The following is an 18,795-nucleotide window of genomic DNA, read 5'->3' as shown; positions in this document are numbered from 1 at the left end:
TGGGCAGTTGGTAGCATACTTCAGAGACTTTAACCACGAACATATTTGATTAAGTAAGGGTCATTCTAAGAATTCCTAAATGTTTTTTTTTTCACCAGATGAAAGCTTACTCTGTTGGGTCCAAGAGCAGACATGAGCTCATTCTGCCCACACACCATCCTGGTTGGAAGCTTTACTGTCTCAATGTGTGACACTGAGACCATTAAAGGGCAGAATATATTAACTTGGGCCTGGTGCCACATAGACAGGTCTATCCAAGTTCTGTTGAGCATAGAGAGTGGGCAGAGAGAACCAACACCAGTGCAGGCACAGGCAGTGCACCTCTGTTAGAAACTCAGGCTTTCAGTCTCTACCTTTCTTTGTTTCCTCATAGTGGAGAATTAAAGTTTAAACTTTTTTCTGTTGTTTTTCTGGAGATATTGCCAATTGCCACTAATGCATAACAAATTCTTCAGAATCTTGTCAGCACCTAGGGGTTACTTAGTTCACCTAGGTCAACACTTAGTTCATTCTTACAGAAAGCCTGATCATTCATAGGAATAATACAATTTATCTAACCGAGATCCTTTAAAGACACATCTAATCAACTGTATCCACATTTCAGCCTTACCTGGCCCAACATTTGGAAGTGTCAATTTCTTCAGGTTTGATTAAAGTTATGACAAAAGCGATGTCTAGGCTAAATACTTTTGAGCTGAACCTGTGTTCTGGTTCTTGAAAATGTGCTCCATTTCCTAACATTTAGACAAAACTAGTGATAATTCTACAATCATTAAATCTGTGCTTAAGAGAGAGATATTTTGTAATCCTAAATTTTACTGATATATTTTTTTCATCCTGCATTTTACTTCTAAATATGTCTCCCACAGGTTTTCCATGAGAACATCATAGTGTTTGTTCCCTTGACCTCATTTATCATCCCATTTAAAATCATTTATTGTCCTATTTAGTTATTTATTTATTTATTTATTTATTTATTTATTTTTGTGAGAAGAACAGAAGACATTACATATCTCTCTGTGATGGACAGCCTGTATTCAAATGCCATATTCTTTTGAAGATGTCTGGATATTCTGTGAAGTATAGTTTGAAATAAAAAATTCCTTTGAGTCGCATATATGCCAAGGTATCTCACCTTCACAAGGTCCTTTTATGCAGGAACTGTTTCACCCTAAACCCCAGCTGAGACATGAAGTTACTGTCTTCTACAATACACTAATTTCTGCACTAATACAAAGGTTGATAGATTTAAACACTTTTCTTGCTTTGTGTGGTAGTTTTTGCACACACATAATAAGTCTACTTTTTTCTTTTTATTTTTTTTTTCTGTAGGTGTTCTCAATGGATAAGAGTAGTAGATGGACCACTGCTTCCTATGCTTTACATTTTATATAACAGTTGGTTACTCCTAGGATAGAAGCTGTAGTTTTTATTCACTCAGCAAGAGAAGGGTTTTAAACCACAAACTATTCTCACAGCAGTGCCATAACCAGTTTGTACACAGTCTAGGGATGATCTTTTTTCACTTTGCACCAATATATATTTGCAACACTTAATCAAAGTCTATTAACTCAAAACGAGATGTAATCTTTGGAGCAGGGAGCATTAGAGTTCCATCTTCCACCTCACTGACAACTGATATCTACGTACGAGGGCTGCTCTGAAAGTAATGCCTCTTATTTCATTATGCTGACCCATAATGCCTGACACATTTCCTGAACAATATTAGAGCCTCAGTGAAGAGTCTGTTCCTCTGCAGCACAGACTGTCCTCTTCTGGAATAATATGTCTCTGAATTTCCTCTGGAAAATGAAGTCTTTAATCCACGCTTTTTCATTTCTTTTCTGAGTATGAGAGGACATTGTCTCCTGATTTCAGACCATGATCTGTGAATCATCGGTAGGTATAAATTGATGCCTTGCTATTTTCAGAATTTTAATAATGGATAACTCTAGACAGCTCTCTGCTCTACATGTTGCCTGATTTGGCTTCCAGTCTAAAGAACTTATCTCTCCCCAGGCATATACAGAGATTGAAGCAACCTAGTTAGGGTCCTATAATCTGTTCCTAGAGTCCAACAACTTTAATGCTAGCACTGGAAATCTTTATCTCGCCCACCTGTAAGAAACCACATTTGATTTGTGTTCAAACACTTAAATTCACTAAATCCAGGATGATGTTTAAGTCCAATTAATTTGTTACAAAGGAGTTTTTTTTTTGCCTGAAGTAATTTTGAACTGATGTGTTTATTTTATTGTAGATAAGCTTTAAGGCAAAATATGATAATTTTATTCCTACTCATGTATTTTCCTGACACACACACACACACACACACACAAAAAAAAAAAAAAAAAGAAAGAAAGAAACAGAAAAAGAAAGAAACAAACAAACAAAAAAAAACCCCAAAGATTGTGGAATCCTGGAGAAAGAGATAATGACATGCCAACTGTGTTCCACAGTGATAACTCTGGTGGAACATGTCAGAAAACAAGCTCATGTGCTTGAATACCCTGAAAAACCAAAGGAAAGTTTCTAAAACTATAAAAGCACAGTCAAACTTAATTATTTAAAGCTTCTTATCAAGAGCCTACCGAAAAACCCCTGAAGGTGGATTCTGTAGGTATATGAAGAATGGATAGAGGAGAATTACTCAGTTTTGGTGAAGAAAATACATCAGTCTGTAGAAGGTAATTGGAAATTAACCAGCTGAAATAAAAGGGGATACATAAAAGCAAGACTGAAGATAACAAGAACTCAGAAGAGGTTTGAAAGATCTAATAGTGAAAATAGACTACAGATGGATAAGTGGATACAGAGAAATGGTTAGATCTTTGTTATATTAGATATTCTTTGAATAACTTATACTTAAGACTTTGCTTTTGTCCTGAAAGAAGGCTTATTGTACAACCTCTAGTGCACACCTTGCAAAGCAAGTCCAATACATTCCTATAGTTTCAAGGAAATAATTTCTCAGAGTTTTTGGGACACCTTTTCTGGCTTTCACACATATTCTTGATATTCCTGCATTATAGAGTTCTAGAGTCAACTGTAACAAAAACAAAACAACAAAACTCAACTCAAACATGGCAAATAATAAAGAACTGTGCAATTGTTTGGCAAAAAAAAATAAAATATTAAACATATCTTCAAATCATGTAACGGATGCATGCCACAGATACTATTCTGTCTGTTGATATGATTTTGCATGGTTATTTCATCTGAAGCAGACTTGCAAAATAAATTTTAAGCTTCTAAATAAATGTAAATTACTATTGGTTCAAAATTTTGCACCATGACAATTTTTCTGAGTAATCCTGTGGATTTCATACTCGGTAAAACAGTGCTCGGTCTGGGCACTAAACCTATGTTTATTTTATTGCTTAGCTACCAACAATTTTCATCTGTGTCCTCCACCATCTTCTCCATTTGGGCCATTGAAGGTTCACTGTGATGCTAATAATAGGGAAACTAAGCACATGGATCAGAAAAAAATTCCAGATAAGGCTGATCCCCTGTTTTATCTATACTACTAAAGTGTAAAGAAAAGTTACTCACAGCAATTGCATCACTGAAAATTCCCATTCTGTTTGAAACAAATTCCATCAATTACTTATGTCTGAGGAATGTTACATCTAATTTTTCTCTATATCACTGATATTTCCCTGTCTACTTGTCTCCTGTTTATTCCACTAATAATTCATCTATACAATCTTCCATTTTATTACAAGATTTCCTAATCTCATTCTCATTCTGGTTCCAATAGAAAGATTCTTCTCCTTAATTTTAAGCCATCACCTTTCGCTCAAAAGAGCTGGGACATTTTCTATCCATCCACAGTTCTCACTTACACTTTCAGCAATCCCAAAGTCATGCCTACATAAGTAGTACTGACTCATCACCTAATCATGTTTCTTCATGAATAAGAACAAAGATAGTGAGTCACTGTAGGAATTGGAAGATTTTCTAAATAACATATTGGCGAAATACTGTAATACCTTGTCATAGAGAATATAATCAACCTTTCTAAGGATTCTGAGGTACAAACAGTTTGACTAACTTAAAATGTTATTTCCACCATTCTTCATCCCATGCCTCACTTGGAAGTGCCGTTCCTACATTATGAGTAGCAGAACCAGATGTGCAAGTATGAAATTTTTGCTTTTCGTAATCCTGTATCAGTATAACTACTTTCATTAACTAATAAGTAGGATTATGAAGTGTGATGCCTGAAATCCCAGGATATGATTACTCTTCTGGGTTGATTCTGAAGGATCTGAGGACACAGCTTAGAACATAACTGTACAGCTCACAAAAGCACAATGCAATGTTGACAGAGTACCAGAAGTGCTCTAGTCTGTACAGGAAAATAGTAGAGGCTATGTGATTCCTGGGTGACTCTTGACTAATTAAAATTTGTATACTTCTGTGAATACTTCTAATTTTTTTTAATAAACTTTGCACTAGATGTGGGGTTGTAAGATCAGATTCATTTTACTGTATGGTGATTTTACTTGGTGTAGTGCAAGGCTTGCAAAGAATTGGTCAGTTCACTGTATGTGGAAATGGCCCTGTGTCTAATCTTTTCATGTAAATAAGAAATCTAAGGATGTTAGAAAGGAAATTAATCACTTAGAAACTTCCAGGCTATTGAAACTTTCAAGTGAGGTGCAACGGTGGTTTTCCTATTGACATTATTTATCATTATAAATTTATTATATCACTACACAAATTCTCATCTCTATATACTTCTTTGGAGTCATCATCTGGGATAAATACATTTTATTCTACATTCCCAGAAACCTTTTTGAAGCTGTCTCATTTTGAAAGAGAAACAAGAATATTTTTAACATACATGTGTTCAGCATTACTCTTTTTAATCATAGATTCTTTAAACTAATAAAAAGTAGTAAAGAGAATACAAACAACCCAGAGAAAAAACAGAACCCTTCTGAAATCACCAATTGGGAGTTATCCAGAGTGAATCAAACTTTGCATAATATTGGAGTTGGATTTTCAAAAAAAAAAAAAAAAAAAAAAAAAAGCATGAAAATGAGTTTACATATTTTCATAGAAACATTTTATCATTTTGTAGTATTTGCAATCATTTTTTATTTACTATACTCATCTGCTAGAGCTGGATCTTTTATAATTTTTTCATGTCTTCCAAATGTACAAGGTACTGCCATAGCATAAATGCTCAATTTTTTGAGCTTTCCCTTCCATTTCAACATCCTTCCTCCATTTATCTACTGTTCAGATCACCTCAGAAGTTTTTTTCTTTATTGTCTGACACTTAGTAAAAACTTATGTTCCTTGAAACCAATGTAAAGTATGGATAACCTACAAACACTTCCTTTTCTAAACAGTGCTGAAGAAGCAGAATTTACTGCTGGCCACAAGCAGTAAATTCTAATGGCTTCCAAAACTAAAGAATATCTAATTTGTATGGCAAGATGACATTAAACAAACAGTAAGTGAAGTTCTGAAAAAGGTATGCTGCTCTGTGCTTCAGGTATTGAAAGCAAATATGGCAAATGCCTGACAGCTGACAACTGTGAACAAAAGGAAAAGCAGAAGTTTGAGAACTTGAGAAGTTCAGAGAGCTCATTTAAATAGCAGTTCCTTAGGTAAAGGACAAAAAGCATTCTCTGAGGAGTGGCCAGATGCCTAGGGCTCAATAATCAGGCTTTTATTTGGTCTGCCTTCTGGAGCTGCTTCTATCACAGATAGTGATACTGGCAAGCAAAATAAAGAGTTGCCATGTCACAGGGTGCATTTTTATAATAATTTCAAGAAAAGTCCAACATTCACTTTGTTCACAATATATTTGCTAAACATATATGGCCCTGCACTAGGCACTAGTAAGTCTCTCAAGTGTTAAGAAACAATCTAGATTTGCATGCAGCTTATGATGCATCATTTCTGGAACTTGTTCATTTTCTTTAAATATGCAGATTTGTTTGAGTTAAAGTGACAGAGTAATTCATCTGAAACTGCAAGGTCCAACAGAGATGGATAGAGCTTTTTTAGCTCTTCATGATTCCCTATCTGCTCATTCCAGAATAAGGTTAATGAAACTGATTCTCCATTCCCTGGACAGATTGAATCAAGCAAATTCTGATCTTTCATTGAAATATGAAAAAGAACAAGAACCAGAACTGCAGTCACTGTTATCAGTTGAAATTCCTACAGAGTTTGTGGAAATGTGACTCAAACAAGAATAGCAGAATTCAGTCATGTTACCCAGTCTTACACTTTTTTAGGCCTTCACACCCTCTCTCATTTAATTTCTACAGCTTTAAAACATTTTGTTTTTCCTGTTAAGCACAAGTATTTTAATGGATCGTTTACTCCAGTTTCCAAGTTCAGAAAGTATATTTTATATAGCAAAAAACCTCCCTTTCTTCTAATGAAGTGAGTTTCCTTTCCTAAATACTTCCCTCTTCCTATACACATACTGGAGTCCTAGACTGATTCAGAATGATTTTCCTGGCTTCATCTTCTATCCATCAGCATGTTAAAATTAATGTATTTCAGAAATCTCCAAGTGTTGGTTTCATCACTAAGGTTCTTTAAGAGCACTTTGAGACAAAGTTTAATGCCGCCAACAGAAGACAATACGAGAAAAGGTTACATCTTGGGCTAGCGTTTTTTTCTTTGGCCTTGATAATAAATGGTACACTACCATTTGTATCAGTATGGCTAGATTTCCTTCCCCAAAAAACTAACATGGTCTTGTTCTTGGCATAGACTGGGAAATTCCCTGCTCTGTGGAGTCCATATGGAAACAATACTGGTTAGATCAGGATAAAACTGTGGATGGAAAGGAACAACAATTAAATATATGCAGGTAACTATAGATCCTTTCTTAAGCTTGATTCTGGCCCTGGTTGTTCATACCTGAAGCAGCTTTGGGTCACAGCACCCAGCAGAGTTCCCAGGCTGACAGAGGGACAAATAGCAACTCTCATCCCCAAAAATCTTTACCTTTCCCCTACTTTCAGCACTTCACGTGATCTTAAGATAGGAAGAAATCCCTTAATGATTTCCAAATTTCTCTGCTGTATTACCAGAAAGATGGTAAAAAATTTTTTAAAAAAGACAAGAAAAATTTCTCACTATTTTGCCAGGAATTAGCCTACATGAATCCTGAATATGCTCCCTTAACATAAGCTTTAACAAAAGGTAAATCTGCAACATTTTTCTGATTCCTCGATTCACATTGCTACTGTTCAGCCTAGAATAAATGAGAGTAAAAATGACACTAATACTGTCAGCAAATTCAGCCATCGCATCCTGAGTAATACTCCTGTCATCTTGTTTAACTTTCATCATATTTTTTAGAGCTGTGTGTGACTGTCCTTTGATTTTTTTTCCTCATTTGACAAGTATTTCTCCCATCTTCTCCTCCTGTGTTTGAACATCTTCATATGCATAAGGTCCACATGATACACATTTACAATTTTGTTTTTTGTAGAAATACTTCTATCCTCTTTTGAGAGATTTCTTTTATTCATTTCACTCTTCGCTTAAGAGTGATTCAGAATGAATCCACCTCCACCTTCATCAATCAATGTTTTATTTCCACCCAGTAATGTACAGCATTCTGTTTTTATTCTTCACTTACATTAAATTTAAGTTTGAAAATATAGGGTAACAGCACATTTTAGTATCTTTTCCCATCTCCATTGCTTTAGTCTTAACATTTCCAATATTAACATTTTTTAAATTTGTATTATAATTGATTTTGTTTCTATTCAATCACTTTTGAGTTCTGATGCTCTTAGAAATGTTAAAATTTATGCAAACTTTTAGTACTTCTTACAAACAATGCAATTGCTTGTTCATTCCTCCTTCTCAAATGTGTTAGTTTTTGTCTAGCTTTTCATCAATGACAATTTAGATTTCTATGCCATTTTTTAGCAACTTTTTGATTTTACATGAAAATCAAAATCATATTATCCTTTCTCATGCTTAACAAGGAAACAATGAACAATATTTAACACTCGGTAGAGAAAAAAGAATTTCAACAGATTCTTACCTGTAATTTTGCTTTTCATTTCCTATGTGAAATCTGTCATACTGTGAATAAGCTCGGTTTCCTTCCCAGTCCATTAATTCAATTCTTAGAGAATATTGCCTCTGACTTGTTATAGCAAAGATGAATTCATTCCCCAGCCAATGTTCACCTGATGGGCTACCAAAACCCTAGAAAAATGTTTGCAGAAAAGTTAGATTCAATTATCTTAATTTATAGAATATTTATACAATAATAAAAGCATCATCCCATTTTACCTATATATTTTAATTACTGGTCATGGAGATACTGTGCCCTGGTCTGATAGTCTCTAAAATCAGTCCATCATTATTTAACATGAAGGAAAATTGTGCAATTCAACTCATTTTTTGAGGGCAGTGGATATTATCAATAAAAAATCACTTCTTAATTTCAAGACATAATAGTTGGAAGCTAAATTTCTATGAGGATTGCTCAAAAAGTAATGTTTCTTCTTTTATTATGTTGGCCCATAACATCAGAAGTAGATGCAAGTAGTATGGCAGTAGAGATTGATCCTTCCTATCAAAATCTCATTATTTTTTGTTGTCATTTGATAGATGGCAGCTAAGGGGAAGTCTGACAAAATGGCATCTGACACAGAGACGCATATGAAAGAAAAGTGTGAAACCTCCATGAGGAAAAAAATAATAGCTATTGACATTCATTGCTACTTGCTAAAAGTTTCTGGAGACCAAACAGCGGATAGGATCACAGTGCAGTGGTGGATGGTGTGTTTCAGCAGTGGAACAGCAACAGCAGATCATTTCCACTGCTGCTGATTTTTAGAAGCCTGGCATGCAAGATGCATTCATTGCTGGCAAAAATGCACAGCTAATGGTAGTGAGTATGTTGAAAAACAGTGTTTTGTAACTAAGAATTTGCACAGTGTTATTGCTCATTCTGTATCTGTCATATTTTCCATGGTTATAAATAGGAGTCATTGCTTTCAGAGAGACCGGTGTATATTCTTCAATTTTATCTTTATTTTTATCTTTAAATTACATTGATTTAGATTATATGTTGAACTGAAATTAGCTGTGAAGGACAGTTCTGACAATTCCTCCACTGTGTCTGTGTGCTGCAACAGAAGATGTCAGTCTCTGGTTTAAAATCCTCTTCTGTATATAGCATATGTAGGACAAGACCCAACCTGTGAGTGATTCCCAGTTAAACTACGTGTTTCCATCATTCTCAGTCTACTCAGGGTCATATTGCCTAAGATTTTGTCTACTATAAATCCATTTTATCTTACTACACTGAGGTGGCATAAAATATCTATATGTGTTCTGTTGCACTGAAACCTTTATTTTAAGGAGATAGCATATTTATATAGATTAGTCAAAGCATAGCAGAGGATAATGCAATTAAAGGCACCTAACTCTTCTTACATTTCATATATATCCAGATGATCTCATTTCCAAGCTATACTATTCTTAAACATGGAAAAATAAAAGAGAAAATAGAACCAGTGTTAAAACTGCCCTCCTACTCATATATATATTTTTTGTGCAGTAGATATTATTTAAAATTTTAATCTGCTTTTGAGAAGAACTATTTCAAGGTTACTGGTTCAATCTTAATCATATTTCTTGAGTCAGGAAAAGTGGAAGCTGGAAAAGTGCTGATTTCCTTATACTGATGTACCAGGAACGTTTTAGAAGCCCCTTGTGAAAATGTCCTGATTAAATTAAATGAATGACTGGATGATATTCTTCTTTTAATACAAATTCACCTCCTTTTACTAAATTGCATCTGCCAGACATATTAAAGAAATGACAGAAATTTATGGTAAATTATGTCTGCTTTTGGAGTAGACTAGACTGCAGTGAATGCCAAATATTTCCTTTACCATTAATTATGGGAAGTTACCTTCTTCTCTGCAGTGCCCATCACAGTATTAACAGACATTATTCCCTCTCAGTTTCAAATCATATGTTAAACCACGTGACGTGCCTTTGATTGATTCGTTGCAGTTTTCAAGAATAAGTGTGGACATTTCTAGAGAGAACCAGTTTTTTAAAGAATGGTAATATGAAGAGATGTCCTTTGGACAGGTTTTCAGTCAGGAAGATGTGTCTGTGAGGGACACTGGCAAGAAATTAATTTCATGTATGATCTGAAAGCGCAGCCTTCTCTCTGTTGCATTATTGTTTCACTGCCCAGGCTGCAGCCTTGACTAAGTGGGGCATGTGGAGATGGAATCCTGCTTCTCTGGTAGGTGCACTGTCCCGAAGTGAAGCTGCAGGGCAGGTAAGATTTTGTTCAAGCAACACATAAATATCCTAGCTGCAAACTACTAAAGTGGAAGACAGTAGAAGCTTAGAAGCTTATGACTTCTAATATTTGAAGAAAGGTTTTTTTTTGTTTTTGTTTTTGTTTCTGTTTTTGTTTTTTATTTGTTATTGTTCTCAGATGAATTTACATTGAAAACATTCTACTTAGGAGTCATTTTTAACTTGACTGTCTGAGCAGATATTTAGTTCTAACTAAAACAACAGCCTGAGAATATGTCATATCTGTCTACACTGAGCTGAGTTCAGCTTTTGTGTAAGTATGGCTGCCCTATAGCTCAGAGGGCATCGAGTGAAACCCATGTACCAAGTGTTTAGTCTGCAAGAACTGAGAATCAGTCTGTGGTGAGTCTCAGGGAGGACTCAAACTTCAATATAAAAGTCTATTGTTATTTCACACTTCCTTTCCTGTGCATTATTTCACTATATCCTCCTTCTTAAAGAGATGATTTTCCATTTTAGTCCCCGTGAATAATTTTTGTATTATTCTGTTGATATCTTGCTTTGAACAGAGCAATCTGCCAGTATGAGCTCTGCTCCCTAAGCTTTCCCATGATGATGGTTCTGTCTCTCACCTACTGCTTTGATTTCTTTTGCATGCATATTTGACATCATACATACTTTCAAAAATGTACTGCCCTATTCCTCATCTGCATAAACCCTGTCTGAAGCTGAGTAGTTTTCAACATTTCATATGTGCTCTTTTGACCCTTTTAATCACCTCAACTTATCTCTCTGCACTATGGCTCTCACACATGGTGACTCCTGTTGCAGCAACATTGGCGATGACCTAGTGGAGCAGACTCAGCCAGACTCTGACAACCTACTTTGCCCATGGTTATTGCTGCTTGTCTGAGAGGAAGGGAAAACATACTCTGCAGGGCTACTCAGCAGGCAGTTCTTTCCCCTAAAATCCAGTAGTCAGAAGTTCTTTTATCACTGGAGCTTAGGTGTCTATATACCAGTCAAAATATGTGACATTGATATCTATGTGGTTTCTTATTCTAGAAAATACATATTATTATTTTTAACAACTCTCCCCCTTTAAAAGAAGATTTTCATCAAATTCTTTCTCCCATTTTCCCACTGCTGGCAAGCAGTAGGGGCCCTCCTTTGAACTGTGGCTCTACTGAGTTATATTTGTCTTATCTTATTTAAATTACAGCTTATTCAGGATGTAATACATGTGGCTTTTTAACATTGTGTTCCCATATGTGTTCTATATAAACTCCAGACACCATATATAATTATTCTGAAAATAACAATTTTTCTTCTTCACATTTACACTTCCTTCTCCTTTTTCACGTGCTATTACGCTAAGATGAAAATCTATCACTAAGTGGTTTGCTCTCCTGACCAGAGGAAATGAAGTTGCAGCACGGTGTGAGTAAAAATGTTAATGGTGGAAAAAATGTGATGCGGAAAGTCTCTGCATTAGCTACATTAGAGAGAATTACTTCATTGAAAATTGGAATAGAAATGACTAGGCTAAAAATGATTTGTGTTTCATATGTACTGATGTATCTCTCAAGTGATATTTCTTTTAATTGGAAAACAGCATTCTTGGAAATAATTTTCATTGACAATCAAAGGCTTTTTTGTCACTATATACTCAAACAGATCTCTTGAAATGACCTGATTAGGAAAAAAAAAAAAAAGAAAAAAAAAAAGAAAAAAAAAAGATATGTATTTTTTGTATTATTGTCTCTTTATCATTCTTTATCATGAGACACTTCTTTTAAATTAAACAGCTGCTATGAAATAAAACCAAAGAAGCAAGCAGAACACAAAAAATACCTCTGGAGAAAGGAATACTCCTAAGGATGGGTATTGTATTTTATTAAGCACTTAATTTGGTTGGAAAACAAACAAATAAACAAACAGGTAATCATAGCTTTCTTAGATTTAAATCAGACACTAGTCTGATTCAACTTTTAGTTTGCATTCCTACTCTAAGGCTGGCAGAGAAAATGATACTAAAAAAAAGATCATAGCAGGCTCTTTTGATTATACCTCAGTGTCTTTTAGCCCTCAAGAATAATTCTGAATTTTATCTTCAAACACAAAATCTTTTTTTCTTCAGCCAGAAGACTTATGGAAACAAACTTGTGTGCTTGTGATGCACACCTGTATGCTATTTTTATGAACTGCCTCTGGAACAGTTCTGAGAATGGGATATACATCTCACAAACATGAAGTTCAACAGAGTTTCAGGAGAACTGATGCTGGGTGATACAGCAGCTCAGAAGTTGCCCTTTCCAGCTGCCTGTCAGCAGGAGCAAACCAGCCAGCCAAGTGCAGATATTCAACACGTATTGCCTTCAAGGGATTCTTAGACATCTGGGAGAGATTTGACAGAGATTACAAGGGAACTCAAGCTATTGCCACAGCAAATTTTAGAAAATATTTGGTAGAAATTCATGGAGATTTTAAGTTATGAGAAAGGACTTTTATAAGAGACAAAATTCCACAGAAACTAACCTCATTAGGTTTGCAGTTCATGAGTCGATTCAGTAACTGTTCAGTAATGAAAGTCAAGCATTTTAGTTAACAGCAAAGTTATGCGCATACTCCTGTTTAACTCTGTGCCAACTGATAAGATGCTTTCAGCTTTGCCTATAAAGCATGTTTATCAACTTATATGGGCAAAAGTTGTTTATCTCAGACCCAAATCTGTTATTAAATGTGTTTGTTTTCCTTCACCTACTGACTGTCAACACTCTTGTTTTTCTGTATTGAGATGACTGTAACAAACACTTCATGTTAAAAGTTTGCACTTAAAAACAATGAAGTAGGTGTTCCAAGTCATCCTCAGCCATCAATCTAGTAAAAGAAACATCTGTATTTCATGAATGTGCTTGTATTTAAATATAATTATTTTTGAAACTCAATGGAGTTTCAGTACTGCTCCAAAATTGCATTTTAAGTGACTAAGAGATACAATTTTGTCATTAACTTTTTGTATTTCATTCATAACATGTTTCCAAGTACAGGGGTTAATTCCTTAAACTTTATATTTTACTGCAAAACACTCTCATTTTCTTTTTCCCTTGAAATTTGCATAAGGTTTTGGGATAACTGGTAAACTGGATGCTTCTGCTTCCCAAAAGAGTGCTATTGTAACAGGAGGAGGTCAGAAATTTCCAAAAGTTTTCAGAACTCTCCTACATTTTCGCTATACAAATCTTTGCTCTGACTTAGCGTACTTTATTTTCACATTTCATTTTAGTTTTCACAAATTGGAAATATTTATATTTTCTGCAGCTGTTGAAAACTGTGTTATGTTTATTATGCGTATTTTGGCCAAGTTTCACCTGAAGTTAGAAAAAAAGATATCACTCTCAGCTAGTAGTTTTGTTATCAAGGAATAATCTTGTGATGTTTTGTATTGCGTTTAGAATGGTTCTTGCAGACATGATAACAAAACTTATTTTGTATATGTACTAGGATGAAGCATATATGTACCAGGATGAAGCAAAGGAGTCTTTGTTCTTTATGACTACAGCTATATCATAGAATTGTGTATGTTTTGACACAGTGCCCAACTGTTTTATATATATTAAAAATAATAAATAGGAATGTGTTGTCCTCTTACATGCATTAACAAATAGAATCAAAAATAATAAAAGCATATTTTGTAATTATTCTAGATGACTTCCAGGTTCTACATCGCCTCATTTCCAATTGCATAATGATTAACAAAGACAAAAAGCAGTCAGGAGTACAAAGAAATTTAATTCAAAACTGATTTGAAAAATGACCTGAAGAATTTAAGAAGTTGATACTTATTCAAAAATAATAAGTAGGGTGCAAATGACTTTTATTAGGTTTGGCAAATACTGTGGGGTATTCTGCTTAAATCATCTTACTCCAAGTTTATTAAAAAATTATCTCTCTTACTTTATTTATTTTGTCTGATAATGTTCATAGGAAGCTTTGACTTTTTATAGACAAAATAAAATTGAAACCAGACACAGTCAATATATTCCATGGGTTCATCTCCTGTCAGACAATTCACTGAATAAAGCAGATAATAATTCAGTGTTTTACAACAGCACTATCTTTCCAGAAGCCATAAAGAATATTCAGTACATTTTGCCTTAACTGAGGATGTGGCTTGAATTTTGTTTAAGAAGATAATTTCTTATAAATTCAGTATGATTTTTCATTTCCATCAAGTCAGATTATTAATTGTATATTTATTTTGGAATAAACGTATGCCCTATAGAAATGGCTTAAACTTTCCTGAAATAACCGGTGTGTTAAATAATGTTAACTTAGAAATGCATTAAACTAATAATAAATATTTGTAATTATTTTTATGAAATACCACCAAATGTTCTGTGCAATTTTTCAATAATATGGGTGGAACTCCAAGGTAACTTCTCCAAAGATTAAATGAAGAGTTACTTTCTAACTAAGTACAGAACTAAATGAATGTACAAGTATTCCCCATTTGAAGTTTTTCTCACAATCTTGCAATCTTGTAAGCATTAGGCTTACAGGTTGTTCTTCTCTGTCTTACTGGAGCTTCAGTGGGAAACTAAAAATTGAATGAGAGTAGAAGATTAATACCAGAGTCAGATAATTATAACACTGATTTGACATGAATTCCAAGGTTAGGGGCTGCTTCAGTGAGTCCCAAAAGGAACATATCATGAAGGAGATGTATACCCCTCAAAATAAAATTGTCCTGTGATGAGAGCAAGCAACATTCATTTGGAGGCCAGCAGAGCAGGTACCTAAGGATCTCTCTCCAAAAAAAAAATCTCTCAGAATATCCTCTGGATCTTATAAAATAGCATGTCTGCCTTTTGCTTAGAAAGTTTGTTCAATAAGCATTAAAGAATACATTCAGTATAGCATAGTTAAAATGTAGCTACTCAATACTATGTTAAATTTTTCATCAGGAAATGTTCCAAAAAATAAAGATGCTTTCTTGTGTGGTAGCATCTCCATTACCATTACCATATATTCCACTCACTTGAAGTAAAGATATTTTTCAGATGCAGATTGTTTATAACTCATGACTTTGAAATGTACTATTTGTAGGAAATGTATTTGTGCCTGTATGTTATGAAATTATTTGTGTCTTAACTGTGTCTTTTTCATCCCCTTGCATTCCTCTCTCACGAGCTTACCCATTTAACAAATGATACCACCCAACTCATCTATACTTTTTTTTTTTTTTGTTGTCTTCTGTCTTTTCTGAGGATGTGTATTCCCTAATTTTTTTCTTTCTTCCAGATCTATTCCTTTTCTGAAGAAGTAAAGTCTCTGGGGAGACCCTATAGGTCTCTACAATTACCTGAAAGGAAGTTATGGCAAGGTGGAGGTGGTATTTTCTCCCAGGTAACTAGCAATAGAATGAGAGGTAGTGGACTCAAGCTGTGCAAAGGGAGGTTCAGGTTGCATATTAGGAAAAAATGTTGCTATGAATGAATGGTCAAGCATTGGAACAGACTTACAATGAAGTGAGAGAGTCACTGTCTCTGCAGATGTTCAAGAAACACGGCAATGTGGGGCATTTCATGCCATAACTGAGGGGCATGGGTTAGTGGGCATGGTGGTGGTGGATTGACAGTCGTAATTGATTATTTTAGTGGTCTTTTCCATCTTTAATGATTCCATGACCCTATGATTCTCAAAACATTCATTTTATTTATTTATTTATTTATTTTTTCAGGAAGAATCATACTTGCACTGCAACGTAATCTGTAAAGATGATACATTTTCAAAAAATTGAATCTGTTCCTGAAGAAGTTATAAGATATGCCTTGCCTCCAATTAGATAGATGGATAGACAGATACAAGATAGATAGAAAGATGCATAGATTAGACAGACAGTCTAATTGGAACCAGCCATTCTTCTCTTCAGATCTGTTTTACTAAGCCACAGAAGGAAGGGGAAGACTGCTCAGAACAGCAGTCAGACAAAAACTCTGCTCAGAAAAAATTGCTCAGGTAAGCTATTTTTTATTTTTATTTTTTTAAAGACATTCTCTTTCCAGAACTTAAAACTCTAATTCCCACTTCAAACAAAGAAATACGAAAAATGGCAGAAACCTGCTTTAGGATGATCCTAGCTGCTGTTGTTAAAGGAATTATCTAATATTTATCTTTAAATATTTCTGATAATATACAAATAGTAATGTAAAAAGTCTGTTTCAAGACATGAAAGAGAAGATACAGTAAATACTAATAAGAAAAGGACAGGAGACTGAATTCAAACAACTTCCTCAGAATTTCTTCAAATGTATATATCTGAATGTATAAAACCGGTATTGTCTATAAGATTCTGTATTCAAAAATCTTTTGTTCTTAAGAGCAAAAGCACAAGTTCCACTGAATAGCATATGACTGATGCAAAAAAATGAACTGATAAGAACTTATGCCAATAAGAAAGAAGATAACAGAATAAATCTGCACAAGGTTTTTATTTGTCAGGTACTGTTTTAGATACCAAAGAAAGTTTAACTTTGTTTTCCAGAGTGGAGATTGGATATGAATGAAAATGGAGCTAAAAGAACAAGGAGAAGTTTGTAGCACTGTTGTCACTAAATTTTTAGTGATTAAAGCATGGAATGAGTTGTGTATTCCCTACTTTTGATGTATTTATCTCTCTATTGATCCATTTCATGTGTTTATGTCTGTGGAATACGCTGAACAGGAATTGAATTTCATAAACCCTTGAGGCATCCGTGTGAAACTGAGTCAAAGACAGGGATTACCTCAAGATTTTTCAGCAGGATGAATCAGTGGTAGCTGGGTAACTCCTGTAACCAGCAGTGCTGTCAATCACCTTTACAGAGAACTTCCCATGTACCTCCTTTCAGAGCTACTTGTCATAAGGATCTCAAGTTAGAGTTAGAGAAAATATGCAAAGATCTCATAAAATGAATAGAACCAGAAACTTGTGAAGGTGATAGTGACCTGAAACTCTTAGCCCAACCTTGAAGCTGTCATTCAGTACTTGCTTGTAACAAATCTTTCCACTATTTTTGAGATTCTTTTCCCACAGGAACAAAATGCACTGAAAGTAAAAGAATCCCCAGAGATTAATTACTGCTGTTACATCATCATGATAATGCTTATTTCTGTTAGATTAGATACCCTAGTGAGATACAAGTGCAAGAAGAATGTCCTAGAAAATCTAGAAACTACATCTGAGCATGTCTTAAGAACTACTGTATCTCCTACCACAGCACCTGGTTTTCATTGGAAGAAAGAATAAGTAGATGGGTCAGAAAGGAGCTGTGAAGTGATCTAGTAATCTCTGTAGACCCTCACTGAGAAAAATAAAAAAAAATAAAAAAAATTAAAAAAAAAAAAAAAGAGGCAATTAAGTCAGCATTACTCTTGTGTTGAAGCTCAAACTACTTCACATTACAGTAATCTCCAGTTTCTTCTACAAACTTCAGTTGTCCAACATATTCTGGGATAAGATAACCACAGCTAGAGGCCTTTGGTAGTTACTATGGTGGAAAGAGAGATAAAGCTATATACCAACTGTTTTCATGATTCATAGGATGTTTACCAGTATAGTCTGAAATAGATACTACAAAAGTGAGCTACCTACTGGAAGATTATAGTACCCACAAAGAAAATGAATTCAGCTTGCTTAAACTATAGAAAACGCCCATAATCCAATCCTGAACAACTTCATACCATTGTAATGGAATTTTTATTTATTTATTTATTTATTTTAAAAAAACAAAAACGGAGTGGTCTATGAAAAAGCAAACAAAGAAGTATCAGAGTAAATTTTGAAAATTCATATGCTGTGAATAAATTAAAACAAAACATATGTAAAGAGCAAGTTAGATTGCGCACACAAATTCTAATTTCTTCATAAGAACGATATAGTGGACGACAGATTGACCATGAGCCAGCAGTGTGCCCTTGTAGCCAAAAAAGCCAATGGCATACTGGGGTGTATTAAAAAGAGCGTGTCCAGCAGGTCGAAGGAGGTGATCCTCCCCCTCTACTCTGCCCTGGTGAGGCCTCATCTGGAATACTGTGTCCAGTTCTGGGCTCCCCAGTACAAAAAAGACAGGGATCTCTTGGAAAGAGTCCAACTGAGGGCCACAAAGATGGTGAAGGGCCGGGAGCATCGCCCCTATGAGGAGAGACTTAGGGAACTGGGTCTGTTTAGCCCTGAGAAAAGGCTGAGAGGGGACTTGATCCAGGTTTATAAATACCTGAGGTGTGGGAGCCATAGTGGTGAGGCTGGTCTCTTTTCAGTACTGCGTGGGGATAGGACTAAGGGTAATGGGATGAAAGTACAGCATAGGAAGTTCTGCACGAATGTGCGGAAGAACTTCTTTACGGTGAGGGCGACGGAGCACTGGAACAGGCTGCCCAGGGAGGTGGTGGAGTCTCCTTCTCTGGAGATATTCAAGACCCGCCTGGACGCCTACCTGTGTGACATGGTGTAGGGAGCCT

The 18,795-nt window shown here is 35.0% G+C and overlaps 1 protein-coding gene across 1 annotated transcript in view; it reads right to left on the bottom strand.

The window, feature by feature from the left end:
• The window catches only part of ANGPT1 (angiopoietin 1), a 148,076-nt gene that overhangs the window by 26,834 nt on the left and 102,447 nt on the right, over positions 1 to 18,795 (bottom strand). Inside the window, exon 7 of the mRNA XM_015856162.3 lies at positions 8,042 to 8,208. Coding sequence (XP_015711648.1) covers positions 8,042 to 8,208 — 167 coding nt within the window. The remainder of the gene's footprint in view (positions 1 to 8,041; positions 8,209 to 18,795) is intronic.

This window comes from Coturnix japonica, chromosome 2 (assembly GCF_054131305.1).
Source record: "Coturnix japonica strain WE chromosome 2, WE-NBRP24, whole genome shotgun sequence".
In the NCBI taxonomy this organism is placed as follows: domain Eukaryota; kingdom Metazoa; phylum Chordata; class Aves; order Galliformes; family Phasianidae; genus Coturnix; species Coturnix japonica.
This window is presented reverse-complemented; position numbering and strand designations above follow the sequence as displayed.